The 17,550-nt window shown below is 38.3% G+C and overlaps 1 protein-coding gene across 1 annotated transcript in view; it reads left to right on the forward strand.

Moving 5' to 3' along the window:
* Positions 1-1,769: 1,769 nt before the first annotated feature.
* The window catches only part of tll2.L (tolloid like 2 L homeolog), a 102,910-nt gene continuing 87,129 nt past the window's right edge, over positions 1,770-17,550 (forward strand). The window contains 1 exon segment of the mRNA NM_001090908.1: positions 1,770-2,035. Within this exon segment, the coding sequence (NP_001084377.1) occupies positions 1,861-2,035 (175 nt within the window). The 5' untranslated portion in view covers positions 1,770-1,860.

Below are 17,550 nucleotides of genomic sequence, written 5' to 3' on the forward strand. Positions count from 1 at the left end.
ACATGACACAAATGTGTTTTGCTTCCAATATACTTTAGGGATATGTGGCATGTTAATGTAGGCTTTCAGAGGGTTGGAGAGAATAGTAATATTCATGTATAAGAGTAACAAGATTAAGCAGAGAATATGGAATAAAGTAAAATATGCTATCTATATAGAACATTACATAGAGCATACCTGTATAGGAAATGCAAATATGCAGCCCTGTGTTGTGTATTGTTTAAGTAGTCAACACTAATCAATTCAAGTGACTAGTATGACTAGCTCTAGGCCAGGGGTCCCCCAACCTATTTAACCCATGAGCCACATTCAAATGTAAAAAGAGTTGGGGAGCAACACAAGTATAAAAAAGTCCAAATAAGGGCTGTGATTGGCTATTTGGTAGTGCCTATGTGGACTGGCAGCCTACAAGAGGCTCTACTTGGTACTATACTTAGTTTTATGGAATTAAAACTTGCTTTCAAGCTTGGAATTCAAAAATAAGCACCTGCTTTGAGGACACTGAGAGCAACATCCAAGGGGTTGGGGAGCAACATGTTACTCATGAGCTACTGGTTGGGGATCACTGCTCTAGGCCCTGGGACACTGGTTTCCAACCTGGGGGGTGGGGCCTATTTCCCTGCAGAGCCCAAACCACTGGGAGAGGAGCACAAACATAAGGCCAATTAATGCCGATGCCATGCTGGGAACTTATGTTATGTATTAAGGGGGGCATATGATTTAACAGTGAAATGCAAAAAGGTGGCCTGAAAACCACTGATTTAGGGTGACCTCTATATAGCTCACTGCACCACAATGTTCACCTTTTGATCGATTAAATTGATTGATTAAATTGATTTTCATTTTTTATTATTTATGGTTTTTGGGTTATTTAGTTCTTCAGTTTGTAATTGAAGCAGCAGTCTAGTTGCTAGGGTCCAAATTACCCAAGCAGAGCAGCCGGGGATTTGATGAATAGGAGAGAGAGCCTGAATAGAAAGATGAATAAAAGAAGCAGTAACAATGAAACTGTAGCCTTTACAGAGCATTTGTATTTAAAAGCAAAAGAGAGTCAGAAGGCAAAATGGCATATTTTTACAAAATAAAAAAGTGAAGACCAACTAAAAAGTTGCTTAGAATTGGCCTATTACACACTAAGAGTGAATTTGAATGAGAACCGCCCATTTAATAGGACAGGTATTTATTCAGCCACATGGAAGCTGGTGGCACCACAAACCTTTCCAGTTCAGGCCCAGGCGGGGGGGGGTTTACAGTGGTACCTGTGCAGGTAGATGGGAATACACTATAATCAATATGTAACATCTCTACCTGATACAAAGTATGTGCTGAGGTTTGAGCAAACTTACGGTCACGCCCCTCGACGTTAAACGCTGCGCACACGTCCAGCCTCCAGCGCAATCTTAATGACAAGAGCAAAGGAGAGGGAGATCATTGGTCAGCGCGGCCACCAATGAGCGCGTAGCTCTGCGAGTAAGTTCTAGTAGTGCCGGGAGCGCGCAGCCAGTGGCAGGAGGCGCAGGTTGTAGCAACTTGTATGCATTGCCGCTGTCACCCCCCTGGACTTCTGCGTGTGAGTCGGAGCGTCAGCGTCAATAGCAGCGGGTCTGTCTAGTTTGCGGCCCATAGACAAGCGCTGATTGGATAGAGGAGCCCGGAGAGAGGCACGCAGCTGCGAGAGTAGGACACTTGCACAAAACTGACACCCCCAGCAAAACCGCGCCCCGATACTATATCTCTATATACAGAAGGGCTGCAGCTTCCGACACCCCCTCACATTGGGCTACTAATATCCCTCCGCCTCTGAACTCTGGCACCCCGTTATACTCCGCTCCCCGCCCCCCACTAACTCTCGTGCCGGCAATGAGCTGCGGCTCCCCCCAGGTGATGATGACTCTGTGGACCCTGACGTGCGTGGGGCTCATCCTGCTGGGGGCGATCCGCCTGAGCCTCGGGCTGGATTATGACTTGGAATCGTTCGATTACTTGATGGAGGACAACCCGGAGGAGTTTGACTACAAGGACCCCTGCAAAGCCGGTAAGTGATCGCTCTGCCCTAGACTTTAGAGCTACACGTTACTGCCATTACTGCACAGCGATTGCGACTGCAACTTGCCCTGGATTCTCTGGCAGCCTGGCAGTAGCACACTGTTTAACATGGTGATGGAACGTGTTAATGTTCGGGGCAGACTGGGATGTGTGCATGCCATTTAGTTGCATTAAATGCTTTCCCTACAAATAACCTGCAAACTTTGTTTAAATGAGTGACTAGTTTTTTGTGCAACATGCAGTTGTATTGGCTAAGCTACACTACAGACAAATGTATGTGATGGTGTAAGTTTGTTTGCATAGTACAGGTATGGGACCTGTTATCCAGAATGCTTGAGATCTGGGGGGTTCCGGATAACTTTCTGTAATTTGGATCTTCATGCCTTAAGTCAGTGATCCCCAACCAGTAGCTTGTGAGCGACATGTTGCTCTCCAACCCCTTGGATGTTGCTCCCAGTGGCCTCAAAGCAGGTGCTTCTTTTTGAGCCTCAATGTAGGTTCACAATCCACATAGGGGCTACCAAATAGTCAATCACAGTACTTATTTGGCACCCAAGAACATTTGTCATGCTTGCGTTGCTCTCCAACTCCTTTTACTTCTGAATATTGCTCACGGGTTCAAAAGGTTGCCTTAAATCTACTAGAAAATCATGTAAACATTAAATAAACCCAATAGGCTGGTTCTGCTTCCAATATGGGTTAATTATATCTTAGGTGGGATCAAGTACAAGCTACTGTTTTATTTTTACAAAGAAAAAGGAAATAATTTTTAAAATTTTGGATTATTTGATTATAATGGAGTCTATGGGAGACGGCCTTTACCGTAATTCAGAGCTTTCTGGTTAACGGGTTTCCGGATAACGGATCCCATACCTGTACTGAGCACTGCACGAGGCAACTGGATCTTCAGAGCTCGGGTTCATCTCAATGCATGGCTTTTGTTTCAATCAAATATAATATTGCTCAGTCATATGTTGTGGGTTTTTTCTTGATGCAGCAATGTTGCTGTCTGCCTTATAATTTGGCATGTTGCTAGCTGGAGCAGTCATTTTAAATGTAATATTGTTTTTATTAACCAATATACGACTTCTTAGTAAAACCTTGGAAATCAACTTTGTGACCTGGAAATTGGTTTATAATCAATTATGCGCCACTATTTTTTTTATTAAAGGATGATCATTTTTACTGAATTAAGCCAGATCATGAAGAACTGTCCTATACAGCTTGGGTTGCCACCTGGCCGGTAAAAATGATGGTTTATCCCAATGTTATTAATAGGAAAAAAAAGATAAATATATAGGAAGGCTGGTATTTTTTCCAGAAAAGGTGGCAACCCTATATACAGCCATCTTTCTACTTGGGCAACCTGGGAAAAGGCTGGCATTCTGCTTCACAACCCATTCATTGGCATTCTACTAATTACTATTTTTTTGTAGAAAGAATTTAATCTTTCTTAAAAGGGCCCGGTTTTGGGTCCCGACCCATGATTTGAGAGTTGCCGCTATACAGCATGGGCACCCATGTTGATTCAGTTTAACTTTTAGTATGTTATAGAATGGCTAAATTCTATTCAATTGGTCTTCATTATTTTTTTTTTTTTTTTATAGTTTATGAATTATTTGCCTCCTTTTCCTGACTCTTTCTAGCTTTCAAAAGGGGGTCACTGACCCCCTCTAAAAACAAATCCGCTCTTAAGATAAACATTTATTGTTATTGCTACTTTTTATTACTCATGTTTCTATTCTGACCATCCCTTATTAAAATTCCATATCCTCATTCAAATCAGTGCATGGTTGCTAGGGGAATTTGGACCCCCTCACCAACCACCATCATCTTTTAAATATTTCTCAAGGCTTCCTTGAAGCATTCTAGTCTTGGGCATGTACAGAATAGTTGCATGAGTAAACCTTACTATTATGTGTATAAACAAGTCTGGGAATTTAAAGGAGCAAGTAAGCAGGTAAGGTAGTAAGAAAGATCCCTGGATCATTGTAATTTAAACACCTGTCTGGTTGGAAGGTAGTGATTTCATACAATGTCTGTGGGTATCCCCCATTGTACAGATAGAGGATCTGTTATCTGGAAACCCGTTATGCAAAATGCTCTGAATTACAGTCGGGCCATCTCCTATAGACTCAATTTTATCCAAATAATCCAAATTTTTAAAAATGATTTCCTTTTTCTCTGTAATTTAAACAGTACCTTGTACTTGATCCACACTAAAATATAATTAATACTTAATGGAAGCAAAACCAGCCTATTGGGGTTATTTAATGTTTACATGATTTTCTAGTAGACTTAAGGTATGAAGATCCAAATTACGGAAAGATCCGTTATCTAAAAAACCCCGGGTCCTGAGCATTCTGGATAACAGGTCCCATACCTGTATTACCCTTTCCTTGTCCTAATTATATATAAAATAAAAAAATATATACAAGCATATGTTTTAATATGTGCGGGGAACCTCCCATTGTATTAGGGCTGAACTCCATGGTGCGCCAAGGAGCAAACCATCGCCATCCGATGACACGCATGCAATGTGTCGGATGTCCAGAAGATAAAAGGAAAGCGAATGAGAAATTGCAGGTAATAACTACATGTATCCAACTGTTTTTACCTGCGATTTCTCATTCACTTCCTTTATCTCCTGGACATCCGACATGTCACATGTGTGTCATTGCATGGCGCCTGATAGCTCCTTGGCGCAACGTGGAGTTCAGCCCTATATATATATATATAAAATAAAATGGCCATTTACTGTATATGAGAGTGTGTAGCAATAGAAACTGATATAAACCCAAGTACAATTACCATTCCTAAGCTAGCAGGAATGCTATTGACTCTTCCGCCTGTTGCAGTGTATAACAGTTGTGTATATAGCCGAGTGTGACTCTTATTTGCATTTGTTCTTCATAAATTTTGATGGGAGACTGCATTGTGCATATGGAGAGTCGCCATGTTGTGGACTGATCGCATTGTTCAGCACATGACAGATGTCCACTGCACAGCCATAGTAACAATGTATTTTTCTCATAAACCTTTTGGGACTCGGGATTGTGAATGTTTGTTGTCCATAGGAGTTTGATGGGTAGAGCCAAATCTTACTGTAAGCAGAGAGTACCTGGCACTTCATGGAGCACTGACCCCGATTTAAATCCATAACCTTCTCAGGCAGGCCTTGCCCTGGGTGCAACTAATTTAACCTGTCAAGGTGGATTACTTCACATTCACACACAGCTATCTTGATGAAGATGGATTCCACATGGATCACACACACTTTTGACAGGCCGCGCCAGCTCTGATTAGAAGTTACAAATGAAACGTCAACATCTTTACTGCAGAGTAACCAATTGCCAACCAAGGCAGTATAGATATTTAACTCCTCTATAAATAGGGTTGCCACCTGGCCGGCCTATCCGGTAAAAATGATGACTGATCCCAATGTTATTAATAGAAATATATATATATATATATATATATATATATATATATATATATATATATATATATATATATATATATATATATATATATATATATATATATATATATATATATATATATATATATATATATTCAATAAAAATGAATATATAGGAAGGTCTGTATTTTTTTCCAGAAAAGGTGGCAACCCTATCTGTAAAGAGAAAACGGCCTCCTCTACAGATCATTTCAACTGGTATCAATGGAAGTTGAAAACCTGATATTAAACTAGCAGACAGAAGTGTGCGTCCAGTGTTAGACTGAAACTCCCAGCATCCTTCTGCAGCTGTTGCGGTACCACACCCAGTACTTCAGGCAGTAGAAGGGTGTCTGGGAGTTCTAGTTGTAGAGGGCTGTAAGTTATTTGTCCTTCAGTGCTCTTTCATTACTTAGTTCTGTTTGGCCAAGCTTGCAGCAAGAGACAAGATCAAACACAGATGATTAATGATCCATCCCTTTTCTTTTCCTGAATAATCTGGCCTTCTCTGCAGGCGTAACTGGGGCACTTTATATCGGGTGCAGCTATTGCACATGTACAGAGATTGCATATTGCTCCTTTCAGTAGAGCTCAGATATTCCTGTAAAATAACCAGGGTACCCTTATACCATGGCTGTCATATCATTGTCATATGGATCGCTAAGCTGCATTCAAGCCATAGAAGTGTGGCTCATGCAATTCAGAGTGCTCTAATGACCTAATATTTTTTAAATTATTTGGTTTCAAAATCATGTTTTTGATTTTGTCAGATTTAGCTCAGGTGCAATGGAACCAGGGTCTGTTTAGCCAAATGGATTGTGTGACATCATGCCAACCAAACTTTGTGATCATTAGTGGTTTTGCCTTGGATATTTGCTAACTATGAGTTAAGGAAACAATAATACTAAATCTTTAATATTGATCAAAACAGCTACTACTGCAGGTATAGGATCCGTTATCCGGTTAACCCTTTATACAGAAAGCTTTGAATTATGGGAAGGCCATCTCCCAAAGACTCCATTTGAACATGTAATTCAAATCAGATTTTTAAAAATGATTTCCCTTTTCTGTGTAAAAATAAACAGTACCTTGTACTCAATCCCAACTAAGATATACTGTAATTAATGCCTGACTGTTTGGTTTGTTTATTGTTGAATTGATTTGTTAGCAGACTTAAAGGGGTTGTTAACTTTTAGTATGACGTAGAGGGTGATATTCGGAGACAATTTTTTTTTATCTAGCTTTTTATTCAGCAGCTTTCCAGCTTGCAATTTCAGCAATCTGGTTGCTAGAGTCCAAATTACCATAGCAATCATGTACTGCATTTAAATAAGAGACTGGAATATGAATAGGAGAGGACCTGAATAGAAAGATGAATAAACAAAAGTAGCAATAAAAAGAAGCATTTGGTTTTTTTTTTTTAAATGGGGTCAATAACCCCCATTTGAAATATAGAAAGAGTTAGAAGAAAAAGACAAAAAATTAAAACACTATAAAAAAGGAAAAATGAAAGCAAATTGAAAAGTTGCTTAGAATTGGTTGTTCTATAACATACTAAAAGTTAACTTAAAGGTGAACCACCCCTTTAAAGTATGAAGTTCCAAATTATGGAAAGACTCCTTATCGGGAAAACACCAGGTCCCGAGCTTTCTGGTCCCATATCTTGCTACTTCTGGGTGATGTCCAGCTTCAAAGATGCTGTTAGGCAAGTACTTATCCATTTTTAGGGCAATGGCACTATGCTATTTGTCGCTCTGTGTGTTCTCGCATGTTTTGAGTAATTGTGCGATTTTGGTGGTTTTTAGCATGGCAGGGCATTTTCTGGTGCTGAGTAGCCAGACAAAATGCTGAGCGACAAATAGCACTGTGTCTTTAAGTTTATCCTCTATTGGAAATTGTTTTACCACAATGTGTTTAAATGTAAACACCTTACATTATGTGAAACAAACATAGGTTACAAATTTGCACCAGTAAAGTAGGCCAGATATGTAAACATCTGTTTATTGCAGGTATGGGATCTGTTATCTGGAAACCTGTTATCCAGAAAGCTCCAAATTTCAGGAGGGCCATCTCCCATAGACTCCTTTGTAATCAAATAAATCACATTTTTAAATATCATTCCCTTTTTTCTCTGTAATAAGAAAAAAACACTACCTTGTACTTGATCCCAGCTAAGATATAATTATTTCTTAATGGAGGCAAAGCAATCCTATTTGGTTAAGTTAATATTTGAATGATTTTTAGCAGACTTAAAGGGGTTGTTCACCTTTGAATATGATGAAGAGAGGGATATCTGAGACCATTTCTTTTCATTTTTTATTATTTATGGGTTTTTTTTAGTTATTTAGCAGCTCTCCAGTTTGCAATTTCAGCAATCTGGTTCCTATGGTCCAAATTACCCCAGCAACCATGCATTGATTTGTATAAGAGACTAGGATATAAATAGGAGAGGCCTGAATAAAAAGATGAGTAATCAAAAGTAACAATAACAATAAATGTGTAGCCTTAAAGAGCATTTGTTTTTAGCTGGGGTCAGTGACCCCCTTTGAAAGCTGGAAAGGATCAGAAGAAAACAGCAAATAATTAAAAAACTATAAAAAAAAAAATGAAAAATTGAAAAGTTGCTAAGAAGTAGCCATAGTAAAAGTTAACTCAAAGGTGAACCACCCCTTTAAGGCATGGAGATCCAAATTACAGAAAGATCTCTTAAATAGAAAATCTCAGGTCCTGAGCATTCTGGATAATAGATCCTATACCTGTGCCAGGTCACCCAAGGGGTAAATCGTCAAGACAGGTTATCTGTATGCTTGGGTTTAGGGACGCCATTTGGATAAGACTGGGCTTTGTGCCCCATGATTGCCATGTACCGATTACATGTAGGCTGAAGTGACACACGGCCAGTCAACATCTTTTTATATTTATTATTCAGGTATGTTGAAAAAGCTTTTGTCAAGGCAAGAAGGATGACGACTCCAGCTCGTGGGGGACAATTCTTTATAAACTGGTACAAATCTCCCTCCATGGCAGATTACACCTTTTGAAAGAGTTGAGTGAATTCCAGATTGTAGAGTGATCTTGGACCAGGAAGAGGTTGAGGAATTGCAATATCTCATCTTTTGTTTAGTGATAGTATTTAGCACCTGTCCATCTGTAAAAAGGAGCGAGAAACCTGCAGGCTATCAGACACTGTTTATAGACCTGTTCTCAAATGTCTGTTAACTTTATTGCCGTGCCACTGTAACATCATGTGAATAGTTAAAAGATGACATAATTTGTGCATTTTCAGTGATAGAAATGTCTGGTCCTTATTCTGTTCCAGTTTCCCTACCAATAAGCCTCCTTTCATAAACATTTTTCTTCCATAGTTGTTTTATTTGTTACCATGGCAAAACAAAAAATTCTCCAGTGAAAGAAGTTTATTACCTGTAAAGTTGAAACTATGTACTTTTAAAACACAGACAAAGTCCCCTCTGGCATCATTTTTACAACATGCCCCTCTCTTCCCAGTTAGCTGATTGCGTGACTGGCATACTTGGATTTGGGCGCGCCAGATGTGACTACTACCAGTAAATTCACAACAAAGTTTTACGTGCCCTGTAGTGAACACACAGACAAGTGTGATTAATGCACAGTGCCTGGCTCCATGCTTTAGCGGTATTGGCTCTACTATCCAGGAACCTTGTGACGTGGGCTTTTCTGGATGAGGCATCTTTCCATATTTTGCATCTCCATACTTTGTCTATTAAAAAAAAAATTAAACCTTAAACCCAATAGGATTGTTTTGCCACCAATAAGGATTAATTATATCCTAGTTAGTAATAAGTCCAAGCTACTGTTTTATTATTACAGAAAAAAAGGAAATTGTTTTTAAAAAATTAGAATAGTTTACTTAAAATGTGTGGAAGATCTACTTTTGCAATTTAGAGTTTTGGCACAATGGATTTCCGGATAAAGCATCCTATGTCTGTACCCACGTGACTTTGATAGTTCATATTTTATTTGGATTAATACTTAAAAAGTTGTCTGGCGCACAAAAACAGAGTTTTTTTAATTTTATTAGAATATAATTGCTTAGCCGCCATGAATGTAAAGACTGTATGATTGTACCTTATGCAATAACATTTGGTCATATTTTATTCATAGGCCGTCACCTTCTTGCTCATTTGTGGCAAAAGTGTTTACTGTGAAATTCATTGGTCTTGCAGGCAGATTCTTCCCCGCTCTAATCTTGACAGGGATCACTGTGTTACCCCATGCACCTTCAGTTTTAAAGAGGTGGCATCTTAGACTGCAGTCCTTATAATAGCCAATGTATCTCCACTGCCTTTTGTGTACTTCGAAACTGAATAGCAAGAAAAAGCCATTTCCGGTCATTCTCTCTAACTGAAATGCGTTACTAATTAATCCTTTACTAAAACCTTCAGGAGTATAGCTAGTTTTAGCGATCTTTAAAAAGCGAAAACAACCGTGTATGAATATACTTGATAAAAGACAAATGACTGCTTGTGTTTGAATGGTTAACGGAGGAATTTTATTGACACTGCGTTATAAGGGCTTACAGGATCTTGAAGGTAAGCGTAGAAATGAAAGAATGATTTTGTCAAGTCACAGGTTTGTTCAGCTGGAGAGCAGGTCAGGACAGATATGGTGTCATGATTGTATTATAATCTTGCAATAAACATGTAATATAGTGCGTCAGTGGCCGACTATATAGAAAATGGTGAACCGTTTTGGCTTTCCATGTAAATTATGTTGACCTAAATTATGTAACCTATGTTGATGCTAAATGGTTGCCATCTTGAGAGGTTCCACCACAGGGTTTAACTTGCAAACTCTGTCAGCCTTAAATATAACAGGCATTCCCCTTGGTAAGTGTATGTGGCACAAGAAAGCACCTATAAACATTCATCATGTAATAGAGCATAATATTATTTCCATAATCTGTGCAGATATCTATATAATGTGAAGTGTCGCCCTGCAGAAGCAAGACCAGCAGGGGCTGGAACAGCCAGATGGATATTTGGCAGAAAGAGATTAGGTAACTTCATTATCTAACTACCAAGTACCTTTTGAGTTGCTGCACCAAATGAAAAAATAAATAGAAGACCCATATCAATCATCATTCAAGGAAAGGTTAAAACGATGTAAACTTTATCAGAAATGTCCAGGTAAATACAACCATACAACCAACAACGCCAGTAACAGCAAATTTAAAAAAAAAAAAATTTCGTTAGTATGCTACGAAAAAAAAGACACCAACAAATATTAAACTTTAAAGTCGCTAACTCTTTATTAAGAAATAACTCCTGAAACTCCGCTTGAGCGCCTCTTCAGAAAAGGCGATCGGAGATCCATTGAGCGGCGCTCCATTTCCTCTTCCTGCCTTCCTTATAGGTGATAGCCAGGGAGGAAAAATAGAGCGCCGCACGATGGATCGACGCCCTGACGCCGCTTCAGAAGAGGAGCGCAAGTGGAGTTTCAGGAGTTATTTCTTAATAAAGACTTAGCAACTTTAAAGTTTAATATGTGTTGGCTTCTTTTTTTCGTAGCATACTAACAAATTTTTTTTAGAAAATCCTTGCCGTTACTGGTCCTTTAAGCAAAGAGAAAGAACCTCTATGGCTGTTTGTATGGTACAGCATTCTGCAGAATAACTAACATGTATGTGACCTGTTATCCAGAATGCTTGGGAATTGGGGTTTTCTGGATAACAGATCTTTCCGTAATTTGGATCTTTATACCTTAAATCTACTAGAAAATCATGTAAACATTAAATAAACCCAATGAAAAGGATTGATTCTATCTTGGTTTGAATGAAGTGCAAGGTACCGTTTTATTCTTACAGTGAAAAAGTAAATAGTGTTTAAAACTTTGGATTTTTTTTTATTATAATCGAATTCTCGGTGCGAGCAGCCATGTTGTGCAGAGCTCAATGGCATAATGAGCAAGTTGCAGCATTTTCTCATTATGCTCATGGCTGTTTGAACCGGGAGCCCCTCCCGGTATGGGTGTCCTAGCACTGGCAGGGGGCAATTTAAAAAAGAAAAAACTACTGTTAACCCCAATCTGAGTGCGGGCTCTATTAGCCCATACCTTCGGTTGGGGAAAAATCTTTGCCCAACAGGTGCTCTTTAAAAGGCAATTCACCTTCATTAGCAAAAGTGTAATAACACATAAAACCTGACCCTAAAACACTCAGAAATGTGTTCAAACTCTCCATAAACTGCCAAATTTTGGTGTGGCCATAAAATGGGCATGGTCAAAAATAATTTGCCGCACTGATCTTTTTGTCCCTCTTTCTATTTTTCAAATGTTGGGAGGTGTGGGTATGTTGCTATTTTTTTTAAATGGTCAGGTGTCCCTTCATTGAGAACGAAAGTCAACAATCACTGGGGTGCCAAGAGTTAGGCATCCCTCCCCCCAGTAATTGTATTCAATTACCTCACCTAATACCCCGGGCTGGTGCTCCTATCAGCAGAAACCGCCACCAGCCTGGGATTCTTCCAGAGAGCACCACAGAGTGATCCTCTTCATGCAGGTGCATATTCGCAGTAGAGTGGAAAACCTTTATAAACTTTTAACTTTGAGTATATGTCGGCCCTGGAATTTTGAAGAAAGAGGAATTGGAAGAAGATGATTTTGTTGAGAAGATCACCAGGCTGGGGCAGTTTTCTGCTAACAGGAGTTTTTTTTTGTTTAGTATAGTAAAGAGGTTGATATGTTTTTGGTGTCCTTGTAGTGTGTGTATGTATACAAAAAATGTATTATTCTTTGAATGTATCCCTTGAACTAACCTTGGAGCAAATGTTCACATTGTATGGATTCAAATATTTTAGAAATGTACAGAAACACAGCTAAATATCATTTGTGGAAAGTTGTAATTTAATGTACAAGTTGGAATCCCTCTTCCAAGTCCTATAATAAAATAATAAGCTAGAGGAGTGACTGTTTTTTTGTGTGTTTTGGGCAATATGAGCTTGTGTTGTGATTTACACAATACTATCCAGTGTAAGGCTTGGATTACAATATATAGATTCCGTTTATACCTCTTTTGTATGGAGCCAGCAGCTGTGAACAATCTAGTAGCAGCTGCTAACATTCTACTGACTTGCTGAAAAGCCAGGAGGAAAAGCCTCATTCTTACAGTGCTGATCAGATTCCAGGATTTGGGTAGCGTAACACTGGATACCCTGTGGAGAAAATATCTTTCCTCCTATTGAACAAATGGGCGTTTTTATTTTACACTTTTATTTTAATGGCATTTTAGTATCAATTTATTTAAAATGTTGTTGTGTTCCCAACATGTTCAGTATTTCTTCTGTTTCTATAAATAATGCAAAGCTGTCATTACTTGACCTTTCACTGCTGAATGCAATGTTCATTATGATAACTGCTTTTTATTTTTCTCAGTACAGTATTTATTTATTATTCGGTTTGAGTGCTTAACTCGCAGGTCATTGGCCATGTGGCTGGGTTATTCTTTTCTCAGGATTTTTTTTAAATGGCAATTTTAGTAAAGATGTACCAAATCCTAATAAGTTCACAACAGCTAGTTGATATCCTAAACCTCTCACAGGTAAAGCCAATTAGGGTCGAAAAGTGGGCAATGGTCCACCAAGTTCAACTACTCTACATTATTCTGGGGATTTTCCAAACAAGGGTTTGTTCTTTAATTTAAACTTTTAATCAACTAAAAAATAACATTAAATAAACCCAATAGGGTGGTTCTGCTTCCAATAAGGATTAATTATATCTTAGTTGAGATCAAGTACAAGGTACTGTTTTATTATTACAGAGAAAAAGGAAATCATTTTATTAAAATGTCTCAGAGATGGCCTTGTCTGTAATTTTGAACTTTCTTTTTCAAGTGTTTAAAAAGATTACAGCTCAAAACATGTTGTTGGAAAAGGAAAGCACCAATCCAAGTGGGGTGCCAAATTCTAGGGCACCCCCAAAGATTGTAATAACTTACCTGATACTTTGAGCCAATGCTAATGTTAGCAGAAACCCGCACCGGCCTGGGGCACTTGTGAGTAAGCATTCCTCGTTCTTCCTTCTAGTGCGTGCGCATATGAATACCAGAGTTAAAAGCCGAACGTTGACCAAAAAATTTCTTTTTTTGCTCTACTGTGCATGTCGGCAGCTGGATTTCAAGAAAGTAGGAGGAAGAGGATCACTGGCTGGCAAGTACCCTGGGCCGGCTTTTAACTTTACTACTCATGCATGCTCACACTTACAAAGGCTCACACTTACAAAGAAGGTAGAAAGAGGAATGTTTGCACACAAGTGCCCTGGGCCGGTGCAGTTTTCTGCACAAGTAAATCATTACAATCCTTGGTGGATGCCCTAAAATTTGGTAATCCCCTTGGATTGGAGCTTTCCTTCTCTTTTAAAACACTTAGAGGTCTATTTATCAACAGTCTCATTTTAGTGGTTTTAGAGATTTTTGAAACCACAAATAGACTCACTTTCTCAAACCATGAATGTCTCATTTTAGTGGTTTTAAAGATTTTTGAAACAACAAATAAACTCACTTTCTTGAAAACCATGAATGTCATGGAATTTATTAAAAGAACTGACTGGTGTGAACTTCCCAGTTGAACTGAAGAAGCTGCTTGGATGAGTAGTGAAACGTCTTCAATGATTACTCAGCAAGTCCAGTTGTTTTAGAATTACCTATACTAGATATACCATGACCTGGATAAATGAAAATTTTCATAGTCATAAAAAGCATAAATGCAAAAAAGCCTTGAACAATCCGAAAAAAATACAAATACCTCTAAAACCTTTAAAAAATAGTTTTTTCAGACAATTGGGGTATTGTACCCCATAATGCTTCCCAAGTAGCTGCTGTGTGGGCTTGATAGGTTCCCAGTCAAGTCATTTAACTACAATAATGGCTTAGACTAGTGATCCTAAGCCAGTGGCTTGCAAGCAGCACATTGCTCTCCAACCCCTTGGATGTTGCTCTCAGTGGCTTTAAAGCAGGTGCTTTTTTTGAATTCCAGGCTTGGAGGCAAGTTTGAATTACATAAAAGATAGGTGTACTGCCTCCCGTAGGCTGCCAGTCCACATATGGGCTACCAAATACATATGCCAATCACAGTCCATATTTGGCACCCCTGGAACTTTTTTCATGCTTGTGTTGCTCCGCAACTCTTTTTACATTTGAATGTGGCTTACAGGTGAAAAAAAAAAGGTTGGGAACCCCTGGCTTAGACCATTTGATAGAATTTAGAGACTTGTCTTCATCTACGTTTAAATCTCTCATTAAATGCCAGAATTAAGTTCAAAGCTATAGATGAAAACGTCTGGCAAAAGAAAAAAGAGAAAAGCTGCTGGGAAACCAGCACTGGTATGTATAGGCCTGAGAATACCAAAGACTGAGGCTTCCATAAAACCAAGTGTTTGTCCCCCATATTACCACTTGATTTTTCTGAACTATTGGGGAGCTGATCAGGCTTTGTGAGCTTCAGCTTTATTGCAGTGATAGTAAAGGTATGGATTACATAATCCGGAAACCAGTTATCACGAAAATACTGAATTACGCGAAGGCTATCTCCCATATAGACTCCATTTTATGCAAATAATTCACATTTTTAAAAATGATTTCCTTTTCCTCTGTAATAATAAAACAGTAGCTTGTACTTGAGGAAAACTAAGATATAATTAATCCTTATTGGAGGCAAAAACACCCTGTTGGGTTTATAAAATGTTTTTCTAATAAACCTAAGGCATGAAGATCCAAGTAACAGAAAGATCTGTTATCTGGAAAAGCCCAGGTCCTGAGCATTCTGGATAACAGGTCCCATACCTGTATACTAGAGGAAGGATGAAGCTGGATGTCCCTGTTTGCAGCAGTTATTGTCACTGATAAATTTGGAAGTGGTGAATCGTTTGAGTTTTAGATGACATTGGTTGGTGTCCATTGCACTAGATTTCTCTGGAAACCTTGTAATAGGAGGTGGTGGAAATGAGGATTTAAATATTTAGATGACATTCTTGATTCATTTTTTATGTCACATGCTGCTCTGGACTCCAAATACATCTGAGTTTTAAAGCGTACAATAGCAAGATACTACTGTGATTTTGGAAATTTATGCAATAGCAATTTTTTTTTAATTTTTTTACTTGTTACAGATTTTTGCAATCTTTTATATTTTCACATCTAAGTATGTTGTGACACTTTGAAAATAAATTACTTTTCTTTAACCTTTGGAAAGTATCCGCCTTTAATCAATTGCAAGAGCAAGTGGACGGCTATTTTGACATGGTCTTTAGAAACCAAGGCTGACCTGTCATGTTGATGTCAAATGAGACAAAAAAAACTCCACAAACCTTCTAAAGAGCTTTGTCTGCTATACATAAAAGTCAGAAGACATATGCAGGGATGATTTATAAAGGGAGGAAACCAAAGCACTGACCAGTAGGAAGGAAGAACCCATGGAATACCAGATGCTGCTACGACTTGAACAATATTTAGCAACTCAAGAAATAACAAAATTTATAGTGGTTTTTAAGAACATTTTTCATCTGTATTTACATTTATTTGAGAGATTTAAATTGTCCGTATATAAACACCAACTAAATGTTTAAACATTGTCTTCATCAAGGATAACTAAATCTGTTTATTTAACCAAGCCTTGTTGCATAGAGCTGCTGAGATGCTTTTCATCAGCTAGACGCCTTTTGGGGCTACTGGTCCAGCTCTATACCATTGTAACCTAGTAATTCAAATGGAGTGTCTAAAAAAAATTAAATAACTTCTTATGACTCTAATTTGGAAATTGAGTTTGCATACCTCCCAACATTTTGGAAATAAAAAGAGGGACAAAACGCGGCAATTTTTTTGACCACACCCATTTTGTGGCCATACCCGCTAATTACCATGTTCATTTTACAAAATTTTGCAGGTTATAAAAGTTTGAAAATATTTCTGTGTTTTTTTTTTCAGTTTTTTTGCAGGTTGAGCTGTCAAAAGAGGGACTGTCCCTCTAAAAACTGGACATTTGGGAGGTATTATATTTGCTCTTTAGTAAATGGACCTCTATAGTCTTAGAAACCCAACCTCCCAAATCTTCACGTATTACGTTGGCTAAATGTTATGTCAAGGCTGTGGATAAAGGTTTCATTTTAGTGGAAACTTTTTTTTTATTTATATTTCACTTATGTATGTATGTATGTATGTATGTTACTTATATGACTCGATTTGTGTACTGTAATTTAGCACACAACATAACTAAATGAAAACATTACACTTTTGTGATTGCAGATAATCCAGCCCCAATTTATCATGTTCTTCATGGAAATCTCCATTCTATTCATGGCACAATGCCTATTGTCTAAAAGGCAATGTATTGCAGTGTTCTTCAGTAAAAAAACATTGTCAGCTAAGACCAAGATTATAGACCACACCCAGCTAGTCTTTTTTTTTCTAGCCAGATCTTACTCAGTTCTGTGATTTGAGACTGACCCACAAGTGCAAGAACAACTGTCAACTATGGTACCAAATAGAAGCCTTAAAATACAGATTCATTCTTTTTACCTTTTTTATTTTTTCTTCACATCAAATAACTTCAGTGCCTGTGAAATAAATGTACCTGTGGATTAATTAATTTTGTTTTCCTGCAGTTATTTTTTCCTACTTGTCACAAAATTAACTAAACCGTATGTAATTTGACAAGGTTTGTGTATGTGCGTGACCTAGAGGAGATCAGAACTATACCCGCCCCAATGAATACTTCGCCAACTGGTAGTTTATTTTATATTAAGTGGCCTATTAAAGAATCTTACCAAACTGCAATATATATTTAAGTAAATATTGCCCTTTTACATCTTTTCCATTGAGCTCCTCTTTTATGTGCTGCCTTAGAGATCACCTGACCAGAAATAATGCAGTGCTATCTAGTGTCCTACGCAGAATAACATTTCCAAGACCCGAACCCGGACCGGCAACTGCCTTATCCGCAACCAGCTGACCACCATCAAACAGGAAGTGATGTTGCTGCAAACCAGAAGTGACATCATCAAAAGTAGGCGGGCAG

The sequence above is a fragment of the Xenopus laevis genome, chromosome 7L, assembly GCF_017654675.1.
Source record: "Xenopus laevis strain J_2021 chromosome 7L, Xenopus_laevis_v10.1, whole genome shotgun sequence".
Classification (NCBI taxonomy): Eukaryota; Metazoa; Chordata; class Amphibia; order Anura; family Pipidae; genus Xenopus; species Xenopus laevis.